Source organism: Numida meleagris, chromosome 20, assembly GCF_002078875.1.
Source record: "Numida meleagris isolate 19003 breed g44 Domestic line chromosome 20, NumMel1.0, whole genome shotgun sequence".
Taxonomy (NCBI): domain Eukaryota; kingdom Metazoa; phylum Chordata; class Aves; order Galliformes; family Numididae; genus Numida; species Numida meleagris.
Window position 1 is genome coordinate 2,804,272 of NC_034428.1, and position 24,341 is coordinate 2,828,612.

Genomic DNA, 24,341 nt, shown 5'->3' on the forward strand with positions numbered 1-24,341 from the left:
CGTAGGGTTGTGCACGTTTTGCCATCAGTTCAGGGTCTTTGAGGAGCTCGTGTCAAACAGGCGTCGCTTCTCACAAAAGACAGCAACGAATGCCCTGAATCTGGCACCTCCCATGAATGCAGGGTGAGGAAACAAAGCCAGCTGTCCAGCAGGGAAAAAAAAACAGGATCCAGCCCCTTCCCCCCCCCTCTTTGCCCCCCCAGCCAGCCCGCTCACAGTGGCCAAAATAGCACTTTTAGAACTATAATAAGACTCAGCGAATTCCGTGTCTATTTGGGGAATACCCGGCGGCCGGCGGAGCAGCAGCTCGTGGCTCAGCGGGGTCACACAGATGCGCTGTGTGCCACGGGGGACAAGCAGCAATCCCGGTAACAATGTGCCCTGTGCTCTCCTTCCTCATCCCCCCCGCTTCGCCCAGGGTCTGGCAGCTGTCACAGCACTGAGACCGCACTGTGAGGGACCACACTGTGGCTTCTGTGTGTGCGAGATGGCTGTGACCCCACTGCTCCATCCCCTGCTCTGTCTCAGTCGGAGGTTTTCATGCTGGCTCTGCTCCCTGCAGCAAGGTTTGGGATCTGCCTTGCAGTTCTGGAGGCTGCGGGATGAGCAAGAGAAGGAGAACAGAGCGGAGGTTCTGCCAAAATGCGGGCGCTGCTGGAGTGGGCAGGAGAAAGCTCTCTGGAGCCTCGTGTCATAGAATCACAGCGTGGCTCAGGTTGCCCAGAGCAGCGTGGGTGCCCCATCCCTGGAAGTGCCCAAGCCCAGGCTGGATGGGGCCCTGGACAGTGTGGTGTGGTGGGGGGGCACCCAGACCACGGCAGGGGTTGGGACGGGGTGGGCTGTAAGGTCCCTTCCATCCCAACAATCCTGTGATTCTATGATTCTACAGAAGGGACCTTAAAGATCATGCAGTGCCCGGGCTGATCTCGGGGTTAGGGCACCGATTCTTCAGGGAGCATCTCTGGGTTTGTCCTGGGAACAAAGGTGCCTCCCATGATTGCACTGAGGACAGCTCTAAAATCCCTTTCCAACCATGACAGTCAACTGGAAGAGCACCCAGTGCTGCTCAGAGTCATCCCTCCTAACCCCAAGTGCACATTGGCTGGGCACGGTGGCACCCAAGTCCCCTAGCTCCCAATGCAGGCTGGGTGTGCTGGCTGGGGGCTGCCAGAAGCACGGCCAAACCCTTCCCCTGAGTCATGCCTGCTGCATGCCCAAGCGTGCCCCCAATGCAGCTCTTCCCCTTCTTTCCTTCCTCTTTCCACTCACAAAGGGTTTTTCCAGCATGTAGTTAAAACAACAACAACAACAACAACAACAAAAACCAGAACAGAAAATCAGCACATCCAGCTGTCGGAGCTCGGCCTTTCATTCTGGCCAAGACAACGACAGCTTTTTCTCCTCCTGCTTCGCAGCGAGCTGGCAGAAAGCCCGTGAAAGAGGTACTGACTTTGCAAGCCCATGCCTGTTGTAGCATAATAAGGTCATTGTCAAGAAGACGCGGCACCGAGAGGCTGATCTTGAGCAAAACATGGCCCCAGTTGCCCGTTGTGCAAGCCCTGTGGCTGCTCCAACAGTGGCCCCATTGTTTCCCATTGTGAGGCCGCGGCGTCTCGTTATCCAGCGCTGAGCCGGCTCCCGCTGAGCTGGTGCAGACACCGCTCCATCATCGCTGGGTGTCAGAAGGGCCTGCTGAATTAGCTGCCTCCTAAACAGCACAACGCGACGTTCTCGCTTCGCACCACTCAGATGAGCTCTTGGCTGAGCAGAATTGTTCCCATCCCGTCGCCTTCTCTTGCAGAACAGCTCCGCGTGGAAGGCTTTGGTAGGAAGGCCCATTCAGAGCAGGAACTCAGGCTCTGGAATGTCTCCAGCTGCATCCTGACCTTCCATGGCTCCCACTTTGGAGAAGAGGAACTGCTGCCCCAGGTGAGACGCAGGGCACGGGGCATCGCGTAGGTCACGCTGACATGGTGCCAATGGGATGGATGCAAAGCTGCTGCTGAAACTGCTGCCCAAGAGGAGGTGATGGCAAGGAAGGAAAAGAAATGGATTGCCCTGAGCAGAGGGGAAGCAAAGACACCAAGTCTTCCTGCTGCAAGTATGAGGTTGGCATCCATAGGAAGACGCAGTAGATACCCACAGGAGCCACTATAGGAGAGCTTGGTTGGATTCCACCCAGGAAACAAATGTACAAGTGAGGCACGCAGCACCAGAAAGAATAGAAAAGCAACAGGCCCCTTAAAAACATACTTAATCGTTTTCAAACTTTATTTCATGGTGATTGACGAAAGACACAAGTTAGTAATGGTTATATCATGCTGCTCCTCTACTGTGCATTGCCCTTCAGAATTCATACAGCAGTTCACAACGGTCATTAATTTACCCTATAAATGAAGCCACGTGGACATTATTTAAAAAAAAAAAAAAAAAAAAAAAAAAAAAAAAGGAAAGAAAACCCAAACCTCAATGTCATTTTCTTCTTGTTGCTGTACACACATGTTATAAACGCTATTAAAAATAAAGCCGAGGTTTAAGTGCACGGCCCCCAGGGAGCACTGCAGAATCTGACCTAGGCTCGACACCGAGGACACGGCGTCCTGTTTTAAGGCATTTCCAAGCCCCAGCAAAAGCAGACAGAGTTCTTGTTGCATTTTTTTTTCTCTTTTTCTTTTCTTTTCTTTTTTTTTTTCTTTTTTCTTTTTTTTTTTTTGCAGTGATCCTGGCTTCATTTCAGTGGCATTCTGGAAACTGAGCAGCTTCCTCCACGGTGCCCTCTCCCCCTGGAGCTGGCACGCTTCCCCCTCCCCAACATCGGTCTCAGTGGGGCGGCCACGTTGTCCAACTGGAAGCCCGTGCCCCAACGCAGCCGTCACCGCATGCCCCCCAGGACCCACATGTTATTATATACAGCAGCCACTCAACACATGCAATTGCCACGCACACATGCACTGGGGCCTCCACTTCTCACGATCTTCCCTGAAATATGTAACCACTGGGTTTATTTTAGGGGAATTCGGTGGCCCAGTGGTGGCCGATGCCATGTGGCAGCAGGGAGCTCTTCCCATGGAGAAAGAACCTGAGTCACGGCGCTCATAGCTGCAATCCCTTTGTTTTTGCTTGGGGGAGACCCAGTGTTTGCACACATCCACACACACACACACACACACACACACACAGCGGCTGTGCAGCTGGCACTTTGCTTTCAAGACTTGAATGGAGGAAGACAACACTTCAAAGACAGTAAAGACAACACTTGAAAAACCCCCTCCCCAGCTCTCCCATCCGGACACGTGGCTCCTGGCCCACTCCTGTTCCTGCTGGAGCCATCGCTGGTGGCACCTGGAGGAGCTCTGATCGTGGCACGTGGAAGCCCCTGCATTGCACCGGGTGTTGCAAAAGCTTGAAGACAAAGGTGAAACAGTGAGCGTTTGCCAGCGCACGGGTTCTAACAGCAGCTTACAGAGATGCGCTGCAACCGTCCTCATGGTAGGCAAGAGGGCAGGTCGTGCCAGGAGGCTGGAAAATGGACGTGGGTCAGGGAAGGACAGGTCCAAGAGGTTTCTTCACCCAATCCCATGCCCTCGCAGCTGGTGCTGGAAGGAGGGCACCCCCAGCTCCTGAGGACGCGTTGCAAGTTGTCAGTGGTGCACGGTTTGGGGGCACAGAAGCTCTCGGAAGAGCAGCCAGGGCAAGCAGGTGGTGAGGACAAGTCTGGGTCAACACAAAGCATGGAAATGAGGTTTCACAGCTGCTTCTGCATGTGTCCAAGAGGAGGAGGAGGAGGAGGAGGACAGCCAACAGAGAAACTGACACTTCCCCACACCCCCCCCAAGCCCCTCTCAGTCCAGCAAACAGGCATAAGACAACCAAAGAGCAATGCTTTTCTGCCTGCTCAGAGCAGACCTTGGTCTCTCTTCCAGTGCATGGCATCCCTGATTTAACAGAGCATAAAGGAGAAAAGCACTTGAGATCCTTACACACATAAATTATAGTGAGAGGAAGGGGGGAGGAGGGAGACGGGGTGAACACAGGGGCCTGAGATAGGCGAGTGGTGAACCCACAAAGGCCACAGGGCTTGCCAGCACCAGCATCCTTTATCCCCCCATGGTGTGAACGACAACCCAAGAACACAAGTAAGGAGGGGAAAATAAACAAACCCCAAAAGAAGCTTCAAGTATGAAGTGAGATTTACAATACGGGTGCAATGGGGAAGTTCTTCTGTCACTTCTTGGAGACTTGGTTCAAGGTTTGTTCTTTGTTGCTGCTGCTCGATTAGAGTCTGACTGACCTGGATATACCGCAACCGAACAAATAACCCAACAGAAATGGTGGTTCCTCCCCTCCCTTTCCCCCCTCCCCCCAAAATATAAAAAGCAATAAGTTTACAAAAATAGAAAATAATTACAGCAATAGGCAGGAGGAAGGGAAGGAGAAGGAAGGGTCCCTGGGGGTCTATTTGGCTGAGCAGTGTAATATCGTGGGGTTGTTTAAAGCGTCCTCCACCAGGTGCAGTTCTTGGCGGTCGACAATCACGTCCCTTATACAGCCAATAAAGCCGGTGCTGTAGGCCTTGGGCAGCTTGTGAGCCACGCTGAGCCGCTCCATTCCCCCTGCAAGAGAGAGCGGGGACGTCAAAGGACAATGTGCTGTGCTCCAGCATCCTGCCCGCCAGCATCGCGCACGCGGGCCTTACTCAGAAACCTCTTTCCTGGCCAGAATTTACTTCTTGTTAGGTTAGACGTTAGGAATAAATTTACTCAGAGAGTACAGAGGCAGTGGAACAGGTTGTCCGAAGAAGTTGTGGGTGCCCCATCCTTGGAGGCATTCAAGGCCTGGTTGGATGGGGCCCTGGGCAGCCTGACCTGGTGGGTAGCAACCCTCTCCATGGCATGCGGTTGGAACTTGATGGTCTTTAAGATCCCTTCCAACCTAAGCCAATCTGTGATTCTATGTCTTCTCAGAGGCAAGATGACGTTTTTTGGGGATATGAAGTCTTTGTAAGATGAGTTAGACCTGAAGCTACGGGCATAGAGCAGGAAGAGATGCTTCTGGGAGGCCAAACTTGTCCAAGCCACTTGGAGGCAAAGGCATTGCAGACCCCCAGCCACGGGTGCATGGCATGTTCACCCTGACCAAGCCCTTACCCAGCCACAGGGCCCCGTCCGTGTCCAGCTGCGTGGCACCCAGAGGCGAGGAGCCAGTGATGGGGGCTTCATTGCCGACCTGCAGGGAGCCTTCTCTCTGTACCCTGCTCCGTCAGGGATGGAAGAAGGGACAGAATTAACTCCCTTGGAGGAGACACCCAGGGCTGCCCCCAGCTGACCGCGGGCAGCAATCCGCGGCACGCCAGCCATGCTGCGCTCACCACTCCCTCGCCGCCCAAACGCGGGGACAGCAGAATGTCAAACCCTCCGCTGGCCCAACTAAAAGGCACGAACCTTTCCTTTAGCCTTTCCCTTTGGCATTTCCTGGAACGGAGGACAGGCGTGTCGCAGCACGCACCCCATTGCCCACATGCCTCTCCTCTATTCTTATCCAAGGACGGGAGCGACCCTTGGGGACCACAGGGCCTTGCTCTTGACCCCATTTCACCGCTTGCCCGTCCCAGTGTAACCCACCCCAACCCCACTCTTGCCCCATTCCCACCTGTACGCTTTGATGTGGGTCCAGTGGTTGGTGTTGATGGGGACCGTGGACCGCAGGACGACTGGCTTGGAGCCCAGGTCATACGTCATCTGTACGAAGCCATCCACGATGGCGAGGGCAATGTAGTCGGATCGCTCCAGCCCCTTCCCGCTCCACAGGATCAGGCCCTGGGTGGCTTCTGTTTTGATGCTCAGCTCAAAGTGGTTGGATTGCAAAGCCTTCTCGCTGTGTTGGGAGAGCACAGAGCAGTGTTAAAACACGGCTGTGAAAGCAGCAGGTCCCCAACCCAGCTCCTGTGCCCAGCAAGGCCATCACCAGAGATAGATCAGGTCAGCTGGGCTCTGGAACCTGAACTTGGAAGCACCAAGAATGCAGAGCCCAGGGGCCACCCAGTTCTCCTGTGCATGGAGATTTTTCCTGAACATCCCCAACTTGAACCTGCCAGGATGCATCCTGGAGCTGCTGCCCGTTTCTTCTGCCCTCTGTGGAGCACGTGGCTCAGACACATCGAGCCCTGTAAGCTGTGGCATGCCACTCTTGTTTGACGAAAGCCCAGTAGGTACTTGAAGGGATGGAGACTGCCCACAGAGGCAGCAAAACCCCCTCTATCCCAGACACAGCATCTTTCCAAGGGAGGAATGCTGGAAGGACAGCGTTTTCCCCACACTGTCTTTTCCATCTTTGCTCATACAGAGTCACCATCCACCATCCACCCTCCTGGGATGCTCCAAGACACGTGCACACAGACAGGACAACACAGACAGCTTTTTGTTTCCAAGGGACACCACACTCGGAGGGCCAGACAAGGGCAAGAAGCCCATTGTGTTCTCAGAGTAGAACCACAGAATCATTGAAGTTGGAAAAGACCTCTAAGATCCCCAACTCCAGCCCCAGCACATCCCCAACGTGCCCACTGACCATGTCTCTCAGTGCCACATCTCCATGGTTCTCAACATGTCCATGGACAAGGACTCCCCCACGTCCCTGGGCAGCCTGTGCCCATGCCTCACCACTCTTTGGGAGAAGTTTTTCCTAATATCCAGCCTGTAGCTCAGTCTCCCTTTCTCCCATTGCAAAAAAGGCCCCTAGGAGCAAGGGACAGAGCTGCTGCTCATCTGCTGGAGCTTCCTTCATGTGTTTGCCCTCACCACCTGCAGAGCCGTATCCCTTACAAATAAAAAGCCCAGAATATGGCACACAGAAGGAGCAGGGAGACGTGGACACGCAGAGGCAGCAAGAGCAGAGCACAAGGCACGAGAGCTGGAAGCCTGGCATGACTCACCTGGGCTCGGCGGGGTAGTCCAGCACATCGGGACTTAGATGCGGGAAGAAAGGGGAGCATGCGATAAGCACGAGGCAGCGGAGGAGACCCTGCCCTCCCACCCTGCCCAGCCTCAGCGGCCCTTGAGCTGAGCTTCCTCAAGCCAACAAGACAAGTGTGCACGTTGCTGCTTAGCTGGGGTGTCCCAGAGCCCCGTCCCCGCACGGCGATGCTCTCCCGCGTTGGGACTGCTCGTGTTCCTGCTGATCCCTCATGCTAAAATGTTGGGGTGGGCGTGCAGCCAGGCACCTAGGATGGGATAGTGGGGCACTGTAGGGAACGGGACATTGTGGGGAAGGGATCTTTTGGTCCACGGCCCCATGCAAGGAGCACTTCATGGCCAGCCACCTGCCGGCCTCTGGGATGGGGAATGGGAGCCGCACGGTCACATAAGGCTGCTGTGAGTCAGCCTCGGGGCACTTGGGCGTGCACGGAGAAGGGGAAACCCAGGAGTACAGCTGTCTTGCTGGCACTGCTGGGCACGTTAGGGGCTCCAGCTCCAGAGATATGTACGTATCACAAGGTATGTTCAAAACAAAATGTACGGGCATGTCACGGCCAGCAGAGCCCAAAGAAGCAACTGGAGTGCCGGTCCTGCCCGAGGCACACCCGATATCTGTCCACAGGAAGAAGTGACTTTTTATGGGCAACCCAACGAGCCCTTGAGCCCTGGCGAGCGCCGCTGCCAAATCCCAGCTGAGGGATTTGGGGAGAAGTGCTAAGCTCCCTTTGCAGGATGGGGCATGCACAGTCAAAATGGGTGCGGGCTGGCTCAGGTGGGGAGGTGGCTGGGGAGGGTGACCTTCCCCTCGCAGGTGCTGGGAGAGGCAAGACACGAAGGCTGCAGCTTTCTGCTCATCTGCGGGGACGTGGTTCATCAGTGCTGCTCATCCACTTATTTTATTTCCATATTTAATACTTAGCTGCTGATGGAAGAGGCTCGTCCTGGGACCTTCCCTGCTCTGCGCTCATCCCTTTGAACTAAAGCTAAGTTGCAGCGAGCCCCTGGGACAACATCTGCCTGCAGCAAAGCCAAACAGCAGCCCTGGCGATCACCAGAGCCATGCCCTCCTTGCTGTGGGCTGGGAGTGCCCACCCGTGGCAGCCCCAGGTGAGTGTCCCCATGCCTGTCCCCATCCTGCCCCACACTTGGGCTGCAGGGAGGGCTGTACTTACGCGGGGATCTCATTGCTCAGGTGGCTTGAAAACAAAGAAACAACGACACTGAGAAGAGACGGACAGACAGAGAGACAGACAACAAACAGAACGCAGACACTCTCCTCAGGCAGGAATTTAGTGCAAGCGGGACCAGAGGGTGCAATGGGGAGAAGGATGGAGCATAACACCAGCATCACCCCACCCCGGCACCCAGACCTGACATTGGCCAGGCGTTGACATTGTGGGGAACCCCTCCATCAACAAGGCAGTTTTTGAGGTATGGGCTGGAAGTGAAGGTTCACGGCCCCTCTCTGGACTCTGGTTTTAGGCTTCTTTGGCCCTAGCTCCCCAGCTCCTTGTTTTGATCATGGCTCGGCTCCGCAGCCAAGTTACCTCTTTGTCACGGCATTGTGGTACTCCATGTACGTCCTACCATCAAATGCAATGGCCTCTGCATCTCCAGCTGCCTTCTCAATGATAACTGAAGGTGAGAAAGAGAAGAGCTGTCAGGCAACGCAGCACAGCCTCTCTGTCCTTGGGGATCAGGACGATCCTCCTTTATCCAAGGCATTCACAAAGGCACAAGGATGGCAGCATGGCAGCCCTGAGCTCTGACTTTACAGGCAGTGAGCCTGGGCCAGCTTCCAGTTTTGCAGCCAGCTGACACGAAATCTGCAACTTCCGTGGTTTCTTGGCTAAAGTCAGGGAAGAACCTGGGCTTGGTGATGCTCCTGACTTCCCAGCTGCAGGACGCTGCTAACCAGCCAACACCCCCTGCCTCCCCAGCACAAGAAGATGCAGCGGGTGGGGGTCCCTGCTATGACAGCCTCACCTTTCTCACAGTGAGCCCCAGAGAAGCCCCTGTGGCAGGCACACTCGTAGCTCTCCAGCCGGGGGCTGCAGGTGCCTCCATTCTGGCAGGGGTTGGGCTTCTGGGTGCAGGGGTGGGCACGGAAGGGGGAGATTTCGACGGCGCTGCGGATGTGCTGCTCCTTCAGCACGGGCACCCCCTTGACAGAGATCTGGAAGGGGGGGAAGGACAAGAGTCAGCCTTGGTACCCCATCACTACGAGCCCTGAGCCCCACGTGTCCCCACGACACGTCCTTGTGCACAGGGACCCATGCGCTGGGGATGTCTTCATGGGAGATGGCACCTCTGGCACCGGGCTCACCCTCTGCACGGCTCCATCGAAGCTGGTGGAGATGGCTGCAGCTCGAGCCAGCTTGCTGAAATCGGGGGCACCCCCCACGTAGAATGGCTCCTTCAGGTTCAGGAAGGTGTGAGGCACCTGGGGAGGAGGGGAGATGGGAGGAGATTCATTCAGGTGCTGCAGATCCTCTACAGCAAACCTGATCTAGCAGGTGGCATCCTCGCCCATGGCAGCGAGGTTGGAACTAGATGATCTTTAAGGCCTCTTCCAACCCAAGCCACTCCATGATTCTATCAGCCATTTCAATGATATAAAGGAGGTTCTCCTCTAACTCAAATGATGTGGAGACCTGGGCCATGGCAGTGGGACCAGGATGCAGTTATATGAGTCACTAGCTAATGCTGTGTGGAGTTAACACGAGAAACATGACCAGATTAATCGTAATGCTTCCGAAACAAAAATGCAACAACTGGCTGGAAATTAATGAAGAGGAAACGAGTGTCTCTAATCTACAGAGATCCTAAAGCTGCTTGGTCAGATGGGAAGGGGAGCAGGTGAGACACTGAGATCTGGATGGAAACAGAAGAACAACGTGCCAATGGCAGATGAGATGGAGGTGTGGTGGGTCATACTTATCTGTACCTTACGGGATTTCTGGGATCCAGACAGCAGGGAAGGGAAAAATACAAGTGCAAATCAGAGGGAGAGAGAGAAAGAGAGAGAGAAAGGGGAGATCAGTGGGTAACATCACAACATGCAGGGTTGCAAGAGCAAGGAGTGTGCAGCGGCTCTCCCACAGCATCCTCAGCTCCCAGGTCTCGCCCACTCCTCCTCCACCCTCCATGCACCTCCGGGAATGAAAGCCCATGGGTATGGGATCTCAGCTCATTTCACACAGGTGAGGAGCAGGGTTGGAAGCCCAGAGAACTCTGGGCAGCTCTCTCTGGCCTGTCAACGTACCGGTGACTCTCCCATCACCCTCTCGCCATTGTTGATCCTCATTACCCCTTTGCGCCCATTCCTCTCCAACAAAACGCTTATCCAGGTGTTGAGGGGAACTGGCTCTTTGCTCCTGGTGGTGGGAAGGGAGGAGAAGACATACGGTGAGAGCCCTGCAATGAGCCCCTGCGAATACAGCCCATGGGACAGGCCCCGATCACAGCCAACAGGAGTCATTGCTGCCAGCATGGGACCTCCCCTGCAGCCACCTTGGGGATGGAGCTCCAGCCAGCACTGGGCAATGGAAGCCACTACCATCCCTGTGGTCACCACCACCCTGCTTCCAGCCCTACCTGAGCACAGCTGCCCCTTTGCCCAGGTCGTATCGATACTCCAGGTAGCCATCGTGCAAAGCCAGAGACACAAAGTCTCCTTTGCCGTCTGTCTTCTGCCCATTGTAGAAGATCATGCCGCTGGGACTCTTGGCCAAGAACACCACTTCCATGGACATTTTGTCCCTGAGGAGAGAAGGATGACAGATACCCTCCAAACCAGCTGCCCACATACTCTCTTCCTCCACCCCTGTGCAAAGGGCCCTGGAGACATCCGCCTGCCTGGTCCCACAAATCTCTTAGGGATGCCACTCATTGACCCCACAGGCAGAACTGCCATGCAGAAGAGACATATGCCACTTTCAGGATGCCAGCCTGCAGCGCTCACCCAGCCCACTGCAGCACCAGGCACCTTGGCAGATCACTGCCGCAGCCTGGCAACAGGGATTCCAGCAATCCCAGTCCCTCTAGATAAAATCTCCAAGGTTTTGCCATTGGCAACACGCTCCTGAGGACTTACTGCAGGTCAGGAACGAAGGTCTGCAGCCCGTTCAGCTCCAGGTAGGAAAAGCCATTGAACTCTGGGAGGAAGGGCATGGTGTGGTCCTGCTCCGTCACTGGGCACAAACGAGGGAATGGTGAGGAAGAGGAGGCGGAGCAGCTTCAGCAGCAGGCAGGGGCTCCAAGTCATGCAAGCTGGGGACATCTGCAGCTCCATCCCTCCCCAGCCCCAACACACCTCGCTCACAGAACTCTCCTTCCCGTCCCATGGGACAGGCACACATGGCACCTCCCTCCGGCAGCACCAGGCAGGTGGCAGAGATGTGGCATGGTGTTGGGTCGCACGGGTTCCTCTCATCAGCACACGTCGGACCTGCAGCAGAAGAGCGAGCTGGTCACATCAGCATCCCTAACAGCCAGCAGGCACGGTTTGGCCAGAGACAACCCTGTTCTGGGGTGGGCAGAGGACGGCAGGTCCCCTGACGCCCCTTCTGTCCCACCTCAGGTTGGGTTCACATGGCCCAAAAGGGGAGGTGATGCCCACATGTTGCTCTGCCCTAAAATACAAGTGGAATTTTTTTTGCGCAGATCCTGTCCCTTGTCTCATGCATGTATGGAAAGGTCTGAAATTGACTCTGTCTCCAACAGGCATGGCTTCATCCTACACTTCTTGGAGGCGCTGCCAAGCCTCCCCGCTGCATCTTCCCCTTTGCCACCCCAAAGGCTTTTGGACCCCTCAGGACCATGAGCCCCAGCAATGCCCTGCCCCGTACCGGTGTAGGAGTGGAGACACTCGCAGTGGAACATCTCCGCCTCCTTGACGTGGCAGATGCCTCCATGGTGGCAGGGGTTGGGGTGGCAGGGGTCGTTGCCGCACTCGCCCACCCCGCTGCCGTACAGCACGTCGCTGCCTTTCTCCCGCAGGTCGTACATCTGGTTGTTCACATCCAGGAGGCGGATGCAGCCTTTCAGGCCAGCCGTAGCTGCAGTACGCTCCGCCACTCTGAAGGGACAAAGGACACGGTGGGCGGGGGGAGAAAAATACCAGCACCTTCCACCCGCTTGGATTAAAGGATGCTCCATCGGGATGCCACGGCACCGCGCAGCGCCGCTACTCACGTGGCCATTTGGTCCTCGGGAGCTCCTCCAACAAAGAGGTCGGTGTCAAGGTTGAGCCCGTCAGTGCCCGTGGGGCTCTCCCCACTGACGTGGGGCTCCCCATCCACAGCCAGCATGCCGCTGCGGCGGTTGCGGTTCACCACCAGCTGGTGCCACTTGCCAGGCTCCACGCGCACCTTGCTGGTGATGACGCCCGTGCCGGAGCCCGTGTTAAACCTGGAGCAGAGGATGGGGAGGGCTGACGGCCATGCCACCTCGCAGCGAGGGTGCCTGCACCGTAAGGGCAGCTGCGCCCCAGGCAGAAGCTGGGAACTTGAATCCGTGCCTTTTTGGAAATGTAAAAATAATTTCACCGCAGGTTTCTGGGGGTTTTCTCCCCCTCTGTTCCCCCTACGTTTCTTTTCACAGTGCGAGAACAGCGCCAAAAAAAGAGCTCAGAAAAAAAGTCAACCTCCCACACCTCCTAGCTTTTTAAAATTCAAACTGAGCGACACGAATTAATCGTGCTGAAAAGTGCCACAGGGAAATGCGCGGCAAAACCTGCTCCCCCTCTTCTCCATTTGCTGCTACCACTCCCTCATCTGGAACCCTGCACCGAGGGCACCCACCTGAGCTCCACGAAGCCGCCCACCAGCGCCAGGGAGATGAAGTCCTTGCCACGGTTCTGCCCGTTGTAGAGCAGCAGCCCGCTGAGCTCCGTGGCCCTGAACTCCATGGCGATGCGCACGGTGTGGTACGCCTTCATCATCTTGAAGGCCAGGTAGGACTTGCCGCCGAAGCTGGGGATGAAGTACCTGATGGCTGCAAGAGGCAGGGAGGGAGAAGGGCAAGCCCCGTTAAAAGGAACAGGATTCAGCACCCACATCCAGAGGCAGCCTCGAGAGCTTCAGCTCAGAGCTTTAGGGATGCAGCTTTCTAGGAATTAGCACTCGGAGCCACCCAAGAGCTCTGCCATGACAACAGATCGCCAGTGGGAGCTCACAGCGCGTCACAGCAGCTCTGGGTGAGCATGGTGTGCATGTGGCTGTTTGCTAAGCAGCTCTGAGCACTGGGGAATAGCGCCTGAATCATCAGCGCACGCATCCCAAATGTGCCAGAGGACAGCACCAGTCTCTCTGCACGCAGTAACTTCAGGAGCCGCAGGCAATGCCATGAGATACAAAAGCAGAAGCTCACAATCCCCATGCACCAGGGCACTGATGTAGCACAGCCAGCAAGAAATTGCTCCTGGCACCTTTTTCCCCTGCAGCTTTGCCTCTGACTAGTTACAGTGCTTGCACAGCCTGCTCCTGGCCAGGGTACAGCGGTAACACTGACCTTTGCAGCACCAGCATTCAGTATGGGGCTGGGTTTGCTCCCCATCCCCACTCAGTGCACATCACAAAGCTTGGGGAGAGCATGCAACAGAATGGGCAACTGGAGAGCAGCACTTTCCCACGTGTATCCTCTCAGCATCCTTGGTTGGAACATGAGTTTGGAACCAAAAGCCCCAAGAGATGCCCTTCCCATGACTTTGCTGTCCCCAGTTTTCACAGAATCACAGAATCATTTGAGTTGGAAGGGACCTTTAAAAGGTCCTAACTCCCTTGTCCCCAGCCATCCAACGGCCGTGAGCTCCACCACCCTAAGCCAAACCAGATGCCACCTACGTTTCTCACAGACAGCCCCTCCTTTGCCCGCTGGGCAGCTGCAGGTGAACTCTTTCCCGTCGTCCTCGCAGGTGCCACCGTGCAGGCAAGGGTGGGAGTCGCAGGGTCGCGGGGGCTTCTTGGTGGCGCTGGGGGGCTGGCGCGTGGGCTTGCGCCGGGCGGTGGTAGGCAGGGGGGATGTAGGTCTCCTGGTGCTCGCAGGTGCTGCCAGCTTGGCGCTGGGGTGGCCCGCGGTGTCCTGGCGCAGGACGTGGGCCGTGGTGGCAGCGGAGGCCGTGGTGTGCCGCCGCGTGGTGGCAGGTGCCATGGTGGTGGCCGTGGTGGTGGTGACGGTGGTGGTGAAGATCCTGGGGATCCAGTCTGGAAGGCAGCAATGAGCGGGGTGAGGTTGGTGATTTGCAGGTCTCTTTGCAAAGAGGAAAGGAACTTGGGTTTTGGAGGGAGGCTCAGCGAGACTGCAGCGTGCACCAAAGCGTGAGAGCCCTCCCCTAACCCAGGTGCCTAACCCAAGGGACAGGGGATTGGCCGAGGACAGACAGAGTGCTCACCAAAGTCCATGAATTTGACGTGCTCCTGTTGGGGCTTCTTCACCAGGATAGTCTTCCTCTTGGAGGCTCTGATCTGCTTCAGCAGGGCCGCCTGGACGTCAGCTGCCGTGTAGGAAGTGGCTGATCACAGCCAGGAGAAAGACAAGTGTGAAACGCAACCCCACCAAGCAGTTTTCCCCTCACAAAATTCCCTTTGATGCATCTGAATCATTCCCTGCCCCAGAAGAATGCTTCAAGCCCTGCAGGCACCAGCTCAGCTTGCAGCTCCTCCCAGCATCTCTCGATTTTGCCGGACAAAGGGCATAATATCCCTGACAAATTCTTACAAGGTTTGTTCATGGGCGTGCTGGTTTCACAGCACCAGGACAGCTCCTACCTGGGTCAAAGTGGGACTCCACAATGACACGGACAGCGCTGCTCTGCCCCAGGTCTCGGACACGGATGCTCTTGAAATCATTCTTAACGTCGGAATTTCGGAAAAGCTCATCCAGCTAATGGAATGGAGGTGGAGGAGGAAAGGCAAACAAACCAATTAATGGGGAGATCGAGGGGTTAGGTTCCTTCAGCAAAAGATCTTGGGTCTCAGCGAGCCTCCTTGGTTTCATCCCAGTGAGGTTTGCATCAAAACCTCTGGAAGAAATCCCTCTGACACGTGCAGAGAGCAGTGGTCTTTTGGGTGGGGATGATTTGGGAAGGTCCCTATTTGTTATGGTCTGAATTCAAAGGTTAGAACAGGACCAAGGCAGCACGGGGAAAGTGCAGAAGAGATCTCCATGGAGGAGATGTATGCAGACCAGAAACTTTGCAGTTCATATAAGGATTTGCTATTGTGTGGCATCTAAGTCTTACTGATCTCTTCTAAATCTGGATAAACCTGCTTATGCACTTCGGAAAATCCCATAAGGCACCATTCTGCATCTCTAAGCACATGAATGCCTTTTAAAACCTGCCCCTCAGACACTGCAGGATTTGTCTGAAGTCACACGAAGGAGACAGTCATAGTCCAACCACTTAGACTCAGTCAGGGCTTTATCACCCTGCTAACAGCCCGCCCAGCACCACCACAGCTGGAGGCCACCACTTCCAAAGCAAAGACAGAAGAAAACATTTAAAACCAGACCCATGGCACAGTCACCCCCATAAATTTGGGCACAGTGGTCTCAGAGGGGCAAAGGAGAGCACATCAGGTACGTGATGTCCTATGGGCCAGTGCCTGTGCCCTGCTGTCATTTCCCCCATCCCTGGGAGAGCAGAACCAGGTCAAGTCTCCTGTATCCTCAGAGGGGAGAACAGATGAAGCAGTGAATGAAGCCTTCTGTGTGCGGGTTTGGATCCTCAGCTAAAAGCCACTATTGTATTGGGAAATATTGCTTTTGTGAGACAGAACTGAATGAACCATACGGTCCATATGCCAGGCACACATCTGCTTATATGACTGTACTGTGGGCTTGCCAGCTTCTAAGTGCAGCTTGGAAGCAGCTCTAAATATGCTAATCTCCTTGCAAAGATGCTTTGTATTTGCTGTGCCACACTGCAGGCTACGTTACAGTGCTTTTACCCCACCAGTACTTCCTTGGCACGCCTGTACGTACACATTACTACGAAAGCCCACCTGCTCCAAGAGCTGGCAACACGGGGGGCTTCTCTTTAAACGTGGGAGTCTGGATTTTACAAAAGCTGCATAGCTGAACTGAAGGAGCAAAGGGAGTTGGGACACGTTTTTGCCGATGGGCTTTTCTCACCACACTCTCGATGCTCCTGGCCGTCTCCCCGAAGAGCTCTGACTTGGGGTCAGCCATCTCAGGTGTGTAGAACAGCTCCTGGCCTTCCACCTCTTCCAAGATGAGGACTCCTTGGAAGACTTTGGTAGCTACGGGAGGGAGGGCAGACAAGACAAACCGCTTTAGTTGGCTCACACGGATGGGGGGCAGGCAGCTGGCTGACCCGTGAGGAGCGTTCGAGTCCCTGGGGGGAAAGGGTGATGGCAGTGTGCGGGTAGTGCCAGTGTTGGGGTTAGTCTGGATGGGTCTGGGAGAGCGCCATGGAGGATTAGTATCAGAGGGTGCTGGAGCAGATGGCAAAGACCAGGCTGAAGATGGCAGCTTTTACCATACGGTTTCCTCTGAGCTCCGGCCCGGAGAGCAGCCCCCCTGCACCGGCTGAGTAACAAGAGAAAGACGTTAGCCAGAGCAGCACACAGTCAACAAGGTTGGATCAGACATGGGCATGCAACAAGGGCACAGCAGGGCCACGCGTGGCTGTGGGCAAGGAGAAGACCTGTGCTGGGAGAGCTGAGTAAAGACACCGTGAGTAGGCTGGGGTCAGCCTGGCAAAACTGCAAAGGGAACCCAAGGTGTGGTTCCCTTCCAGGAAAGCTTTGGGAGCTACGGAGATCCCTGCTGTGGGTAACCACGTGGAGAGTCTATAACTTATATTCGTGTGTTACAAGGGGAATGTGGTGTCCAGAGCAAAAAGGGGATGATCCACTGAGAGCCCAGGCCCAGGCTGGGACCAAAGCAAGGCTCACTGCCAACACTTGCCCTGCTCCGTGCCCTGCAAGGGCTCTGTCCATCTCCTGGCCACCAAAACAGACAAGACTCACCCGGACAGTTGCTTCCTTCCGCATCAGCAGCCGCAGTCTTGCCATCAGAGCAGCACCCAAGTGGGGTGTTGTAGCACGTTGCCCTCTCGATGGCTGGAGTTGGGGTTACCTGGCTTTCCTCCACCTCCTCTTCTCCTGCAGGGAAGCATTAACAGAGGTAGGACCTCACTCCTGTGAGACCGTGAGGCTGGAACACAGCCTCACCTCTTTCTTTTAGACCCCGGGTGACCTGCCAAGGCCCAGAAGCGATGCTCACCAGCAGAGCCTGCCCCGCTGGATTCCTGGTCCCCGCTGATGCTCATCTCCTGGTCCCCACTGCCTTCTGCACTGCCTGACTCAGCATAGGCAGGCTGAGTGGTGGCCAGGACCACCGGAGAGGTGGAGAGCGGGCGGACAGTGGTCTTCAGCACCCCATGGGTCATCCATGGTGTGGTGGCGGGTCGGGTTGTCGTGACACGCCTTGTTGTAGGGTGAACTCTTGAAGTGGGGCTGGCTTCCATCAGCAGGGAAGTGGTGGCCAGCTCGGTGGGCTCTGGAGCCCGGGTGGTCAGCTGCAGTGGTGGGGGTAGGATGAGCTTGTCCAAGGGCAAGGTGGGCAGAGGGGTGGGCGGCACTGTGTGGCTCATGTGAGTGATGGACTCTACAAGGAGCAGAAAGAGAGGGAAGTTTAGAAGGGGCTGGTCTGGGAAAGGCTGCCCATGGCTCTGGGAAGCACAGTGTAAGCCACAGGCAGGGCATGAGGAGCTGCAGGAGGCACTCACCGTGGCATTGACCCATGTGCTTCACTGTGATGAGCTGTCCCTGCCGGCACGCAATGGTCTTCAGCTGGCACTGGTCCCCATAGGTGACACCATCAGAGCCACACACCTGGGAGAAGAAATGGTGCAAGGTGTGAGTTGTATATGTCCTCCAACAAAGCCTCAGGTAAAATAAACCTGTTCTCAAACCAACAGGAACAGAGCAGCTCAGAGGCATCAATGATGCACAATGCCCTGTGTTGGGGACACCCATGGCTAGCACATTCCTGCCCCACGCACTGAGGACAGTGACCTGGTGGGCAGGAGCTGAACTCCAGTCCCATGCCTGGCAGGACCAGGCTGGCCACATGTCCCTATGCCCACAGCCCAGCTTAGCCCCCAGGGACCCCCCAAACCTTGGTCATGTTGGCCTCCGAGCAGAGTGGGGACGGACACTCGCAGTGGGCAAAGCCATTGACCTCCACACACGAGGCCCCGAACTCGCAGCTCATTTCTTCACAGGATTTTGGAGCTGATGGGTCTAGGGTAGGGAGAGAAGGGGGAAGAGATGAACAAAACACATGCCAAGCATAAAAAATAAAATAATAAAACCCAAGAGCCTGTGTTGAATCCAAACCCCCCGCTCCTCCCAGGGGTCTCAGCTCTCCCAGGGACTTGCTAGGGCAGCATTTCTGTGTCCCACACACCTCTCCCTCACCTTTTTCACAGCCAGCCATGCCCATCTTGCTGCCATTGGGACACTGGTTGCACTTCATGCCAGTAATACCAGTCTTGCAGGAGCAGAGCCCAGTCATCTGCTCGCAGTCGTCACGCACTGAGCCCACCGGGTCACAGTTGCAGGCTGAGCAAGGTGGGAGAAAAAGAAACCATCGCGTTGGTGCAGCTGTGCGCAACCCCAATTTTGCAGAAACAGCCACCGAATTTGGCTCACAAGAGGAGCAGCATTAAGGATCCTAGCTGTAAATGGCACAGTAGCCAGCACTCACGCGTGCAGCCGCTCTTGCTGTCGGTGACGATGCCACGGAAGTTCCAGAAGCCGGGCTCGCAGCGGTCGCACTTGAGCCCCCCCACGCCTGGCTTGCAGGAGCACTGCCCCGTGGCAGGGTCACAGGCTCCTCCGTAGGAGCCATAGGGGTTGCACTGGCAGGTGCCTGCGAGCCAAGAGGGAGCACAGAGTGAGTTCTGGCCAAGGAGGATGAATCATAACGGTTGGAAATGACCTCTAAGATCATCGAGTCCAACCATCAACCCATCACCACCGTGCCCACAACCTCCTCCAGCTACAAGGCAGGACTGAACTCCAGGGATTAACCTGCTTGCTCTGCTCTCGTCTAGAGCTCCTCTCTCACTGACATCAAAGGGGGAGGAAGCTATTAAGAGCTGATTATTAATTCATTAATTAGGAAGTTGATGGAGGGAAGTGATCCAAAGATAGATGGTGAAATGCTCCCTTAGCCCCCGGGGAGCAGCAGAAAGGGGATGTGGGACAGAGCTGGAGAGCAAGGGAGACCTTGGGAGCAGCCAGAGGAAGGGAGATGGTGTGTCCAGGGCAGGCAGCAAGAGAGAAATCTGCTCCAGGGCTTCAAGTGGGGATCATCTTCTGGTGTATGCTCGTTGCCAGCATGCACGGGGCAGAAACCAGTGGGACACTGGATTCCACAGTGAGGAAGAAGCTGTTTGCATGGATGGATGATCCATGGAACATCACTTTGACCCACCACCATCAGGGTGATGCTGAAGCAAGATGCTCCACCTCCTCCCTAGTGTCCCCCTGACCCACTCCTGCCATCTCGGCCAGCTCCAGGAAGAGACACCTACTGAATGCTGCTGCTTTTTAAATTATACGGTACATTAAGCAGCACTACATCCTCATCACACAGGCATTAGCCAGGCCCAAGCATGGCGTGAGCCATGTCTCCATGGGGTGATGGGTTTCCCTAACAGGCAGTCACAGCCTCAGCTGTTAACAGCGCGCTAATGCCTTTCAGAATGTGCCTTCTGCTGAAGTACTGACTCTGACAATTATTTAATAAATATTAATGAAACCAGCTAGCTAGCTGAGGAATCGGGACAACATTCCACCTTCCTTTCTCTCCCCGTGGTGGGACCCCAAGCACCCCTCCAGCTGAACCCCCCCCAGCTGGGACACAGCCATCACTCACTTGGACACCCGGCTGCGCCCACTCCGAGCGCCAGGGTCATGTTGTCCGGGCAGCACCCGTAGATGGTCTGGCTGCAATGCACAACTGGGAGAGGCGGTGGGGTCGTGGTGAGGGCTGTGGAGCAAGGCAGAGAGGCACGGTTTACCTTGGGGCATTGTGGCCAACACGGAGATTGAGTAGCGTTTCTCAAAACCACGCGGTCCTTGCAGAGATGCTGGGGTAGGTAGGTGATGGAGCGAGGCCCTAGCTTTGGCCAGGCGTGAAACGGGAACGTCTGGGCACCAGGATGGGGATGGCACGTGCTGCAGGGACTCGCTCACCCCGGCAGGCTCCTTGGCTGGTAACATAGAGGTCCTGGCGTTTTTCACACCTCGTCTTCTTCAGCTCGCACTCGTTGGCGTAGGTCACATCATCAGAGCCACAGACCTGCCAGGACAGCGAGGGGAGCTCTCAGAGCAGGTTCCCTGCCCATGGGATGCCCCAGGAAGCACGTGGCAAGGCCACCAGGCTGAAAGGAGCAAGGACAGCAGCACAAGAATGCTTAATGTGCTTACCGGGCTGCGTGGCACTGCCTGGCAGGTGAAGTCACACACACAGCGGTCGTCCTCCGCGTCCTCATCCCACCAGCCCCCGTAGTGCCGGCACCGGTCCTGCTCGCACTCGCTCCCATCGCCAGAGCCTGAGCCCCCTGAGCCACATTCTGGGTGGAGAAGAAGCATGGTGAGAGGGGCTCGTGGTAGAGCCAGGGGAAAGCAGAGGGCTCGAGCAGGGCCGCCTTGCACGGGAGCGTGTCCAGGCAGCTTCTGACTATCTCCAGCATGAATACCTCCAGAAACCTGGGCCAGCGTATCATAGAATCATAGAATGGCGTGGGTTGGAAGAGACCTTAAAGATCATCCAGTTCCACAGCCCTGCTGTGGGCAGGGTTGTCAACCACCAGACCAGGCACCAGGTCAGGTTGCCCATATGTTAGGATGTTCCTGCCTGTGCCTCAGAGAAGATCCTCTCCCTTGCAGAAAGCAAGTTTTCCCACCACTATGGTAAGTTAAGCAACGCAAACAGCACGAGGATGTCTTAGGAGCTGGCCAGAGGCCTTCCTGCCCAACCTATAAACACTGTGCTCTGCCTGGCTGCCTCTCCATAAGGTGCCCAGAGCTCCAGCAGCAAGAATAGAGATGTCGCTGATTTCAAAGGCTTCTTTAATTAAAAGGAAAAAAAAAGGGGGGGGGGGGAAGAAAAGCAAAAGAGGAAAACCTGCCCCTTTTTATTGAATGATCAAAGGCTGGGAGTTGGCATTACACAGAGAATTATTTAAGATCTTTTCCCAGAGGGACATCAACCTGAAATTCCCAAAGGAGGGCTGTGATCAAACACCACGTTCTGCCTTGCCCTATCCCCGAGCTCTGCCATGCACCGACGTCCTTCCTGGTGCAGTGAGCTGAGGAACGGCAGCATCACAGCAGCGAGGTTCGGGGGAGGTCTGTGCTCTCAGCCTGCATTAACCCATGGCTTCCCCCCACAGAGAGGGGAGCTCAGGAGGCTGTCAGTGTCTGACCACCAGCAAGGCAAGGCTGAGAGGTCCCAGCCTGCTCCCAGAGGGATGCTGTGCTGCTTTACCCAAGTACCCAGAGATGAATAAAAGATGCTATTGAGGAGAGTGGGATCATGGCTAGCAGTGGGGGATGCTGCATCCTACAGATGAGCTCCTCCCCAATGCTATCCTACTCTGGAAAGGGCTCAGGAAGAGCAGCCTGGTGCTGCCCAGACCCATCAATGCTGTTCCTGCTGACAGAGCCAAGTGGGAACCATCAGGGAGCAGCAGCACAGAACAACCCAGGCATCCCCATGGAGCACCCCCACCCAGAGCAACCCCTGGGCACCTCAATTACCCCCCCTTCCACCAGAATAAGCCGGACATAAGGCGTGCAGTTAACACAGCAATACATCTCCCTGCCCAGGCAGCATCAGCCAAGGGGAGAGCAGCAACCCACCGTCCTCGCACGGCCCCATCCTGGCCACCTCGATGCTCTTCTGCTGCTGGCAGGAGGCTGCTCGCAGCTCGCAGCGGTTGTCGTAGGTGAGGCCATCAGTGCCACAGACCTGGGCCAGGGGCTGCTGCTCGCAGCGGGGACACACGCACTGCCCACCCACACACGTGCTGCCAAAGGAGCACACCGTGCTGCCGCAGGACTCTGCAAGGACAGTAAGAAATTCCATTTACTCTCATTCCGGCTCCTGGGAGTCACGCCCCATTACTCTTTTCTCCCAGTTGTACAGAGGATCCCCATGCACCGCTCAGCCCTGGAACACCGGACCCGCTGGACTGGTTTTATGGGGCTCAACGTGCTGTTTTTTTGCTCAAGTGTCATTTGTTCTAATGAAAAAAAAAACAAAAAACTGAGGCAAGGCTTTTAATTCATTGAGAAATCAGCACAGATGGTTTCCTGTGCTGGGAACACACAAGCAGGGAGGAATCACCCCCCCCCCCCGGGGATGGAGCCCCTCCCATTTTGATGGTAGCCCGCTTCCTTTGCTTGGCTCAGACACCCACAAATCCCCACCGTCAGGTTTCTCCAGTGCCTCCCCCAGTGCACCAACACCCGTGGAGCCTCGGACGGCCCCGAGCGAGCAGGCGGATGCTGAGCATCCGCTCCTCAAAACGCCACTGAAAGGAGCAAGAAGAGGGACGAAGGGGACCTTGCCAGACTCACTGCAGTCGCCTTGGGCAGCCACCAAAATGTTCGTCTGCTGCGTGCACGCTCGGACGTGGAGCTCGCACTCGCTGCCGTAGGTGTTGCCATCTGTGCCGCAGACGGGCTGGGAGGAGGGCACGCACTCCGTGGGGCACACGCACCGCCCCGTCTCTGCCTCGCAGATGGCCCCGAACTGGCACTTGCCGCAGCGATCTGCAGGGGTGAGGAACAAAAAAGCAGCGGGTTGAATCAGCAGGGCGGGCGTCGCTTTGGAGGGAAGCGCCGGAGCTGAATTCAAACCCCGCTGCAACCTCATCTCCTGTGCTAAGCCACTCAGGGCCGGAGCCCCAGCAGAGGTGAGGCTGCAGGAGGGAGGAGAGAGACTGCAAGGCAATAACTGCTTGTAAAAGCCATCAGGGCCAGGAGTAATTGCGATGAAATGTCACCGGAGCTGCGAGCTGTTACAGCTAAATGGGATGCGGAGAGCATGAGGCTGAGTGCCGTTATGGGGAGCAATAAATCAGTGTTGGCCACAGGAGGAGGAGCGCAGCCCTGGGTGCAGAGCACCTGCTGCTCAGCCTCAACATTTAAGGGCGGAACAGCAGTATTTGGACAAAACTGCAAGAGCCCAGCAGATTGCACGAAGGAGCACGCACCACCAGCTTGGGCTCTGGCTGTGTGCAAACACTCCCCGCCTGGCAAAGCTGTGCTGGCACAAGCAGAGAGCCTGCAGATGGGAGAGCTGCACATGGCTCTGAGTTGCCTATGCACGGGGGGCTCATGCTAGGAAAGAGGACCTCCATGGGCAAGATCACCACGTCCATGCCAGCAGCATCCCCCTGGGGTGAGGATGCACAGTGGTGCCGCGCTCCCCTCCCTCCTTTTGCACAGCACAAGTGCAAGTGAGCAGCCCCACCATGAGCACCAGGATGGCTGCCTCCTTACCGCAGGGCCCCTTGTGCTTCACCCTGATCTCTCTCTTGAGGACGCAGGCCATGGAGTCGAGCTCGCAGGGGTTGCCGTAGGTGCGGTTGTCGCTGCCGCAGACGGGGTCATAGCGGCCCTGGCACACCTGCTGGCACTCGCACACGGGCTCCTGGTTCTTCACCACGCAGGTGGCCCCAAAAGTGCACTCCACACTCAGGCAGGGGCTGGGAGTACCCAGGTCTGCAGAGGGGGCATAGGAAATGAATGGGTGGCAGGGTGAGCCCGCTGCCTGCTGAGCATCCCCGGGCACGGTGCACAGCGAGGCATGCCAGCGGCTGCAGCCTGCCTCCCCCCAAGCCGTGGCAATGCACAGAGCTCCTGGCCTTGCACCAGCCCCCACCCCCCAGCACAGCATCTCCCCCATGCTCAGCGGAGGTTAGGGTTGGGAAGCAGGCACGAGATCTCCTCCCTGCATGCTTGTTCCCCCATCCCACGCACTTCATGGGACTCGGATCAGCCCCATAGTTTTTGTACAGATTTCTGCAAAAAGCCCCATTTGGGTTCCCAGCCAACATCACGAGGCATTGTACTGATGGAGGACAACAGCGGGCTTTCCTTTGCCAGAAGCCCACACCTCCCATCCCATGCAGCAGCGATGCCACCAGCCTGGGATGCCTGGAAACGATGCCTGGCTTCACCACACCCCCTGCCCTCCCCTCCTGGTTGGGTAGGACAAAGAGAGCCACTGTCCTTGCTTCGTCCCAGTCCTCAGGCAGCTGGCTCGGGGAGCAGAGCCCTGAGGATGCCCCACAGCATGGGCTGCAGGCTGAGA

At 56.3% G+C, this 24,341-nt stretch overlaps 1 protein-coding gene across 5 annotated transcripts in view; it reads right to left on the reverse strand.

Annotated features, from left to right (window-relative positions):
- Positions 2,242 to 24,341, reverse strand: part of AGRN (agrin) — a 64,191-nt gene continuing 42,091 nt past the window's right edge. For all 5 annotated transcript variants that reach the window (XM_021417422.1, XM_021417425.1, XM_021417424.1 and 2 more), the window contains 29 exons: positions 23,528 to 23,749; positions 22,601 to 22,795; positions 21,881 to 22,081; positions 20,444 to 20,589; positions 20,210 to 20,315; positions 19,890 to 20,003; positions 18,714 to 18,878; positions 18,425 to 18,568; positions 18,123 to 18,247; positions 17,731 to 17,836; positions 17,226 to 17,609; positions 16,970 to 17,104; positions 16,110 to 16,237; positions 14,744 to 14,858; positions 14,368 to 14,487; positions 13,820 to 14,179; positions 12,779 to 12,971; positions 12,171 to 12,386; positions 11,825 to 12,054; positions 11,290 to 11,424; positions 11,071 to 11,167; positions 10,572 to 10,736; positions 10,240 to 10,351; positions 9,301 to 9,417; positions 8,961 to 9,150; positions 8,522 to 8,609; positions 5,650 to 5,874; positions 5,148 to 5,251; positions 2,242 to 4,613 (listed from right to left, as the gene is read on the reverse strand). In XM_021417422.1, coding sequence (XP_021273097.1) covers positions 4,456 to 4,613; positions 5,148 to 5,251; positions 5,650 to 5,874; positions 8,522 to 8,609; positions 8,961 to 9,150; positions 9,301 to 9,417; positions 10,240 to 10,351; positions 10,572 to 10,736; positions 11,071 to 11,167; positions 11,290 to 11,424; positions 11,825 to 12,054; positions 12,171 to 12,386; positions 12,779 to 12,971; positions 13,820 to 14,179; positions 14,368 to 14,487; positions 14,744 to 14,858; positions 16,110 to 16,237; positions 16,970 to 17,104; positions 17,226 to 17,609; positions 17,731 to 17,836; positions 18,123 to 18,247; positions 18,425 to 18,568; positions 18,714 to 18,878; positions 19,890 to 20,003; positions 20,210 to 20,315; positions 20,444 to 20,589; positions 21,881 to 22,081; positions 22,601 to 22,795; positions 23,528 to 23,749 — 4,796 coding nt within the window. In that variant the 3' untranslated portion in view covers positions 2,242 to 4,455. The remainder of the gene's footprint in view (positions 4,614 to 5,147; positions 5,252 to 5,649; positions 5,875 to 8,521; positions 8,610 to 8,960; positions 9,151 to 9,300; positions 9,418 to 10,239; positions 10,352 to 10,571; positions 10,737 to 11,070; positions 11,168 to 11,289; positions 11,425 to 11,824; positions 12,055 to 12,170; positions 12,387 to 12,778; positions 12,972 to 13,819; positions 14,180 to 14,367; positions 14,488 to 14,743; positions 14,859 to 16,109; positions 16,238 to 16,969; positions 17,105 to 17,225; positions 17,610 to 17,730; positions 17,837 to 18,122; positions 18,248 to 18,424; positions 18,569 to 18,713; positions 18,879 to 19,889; positions 20,004 to 20,209; positions 20,316 to 20,443; positions 20,590 to 21,880; positions 22,082 to 22,600; positions 22,796 to 23,527; positions 23,750 to 24,341) is intronic.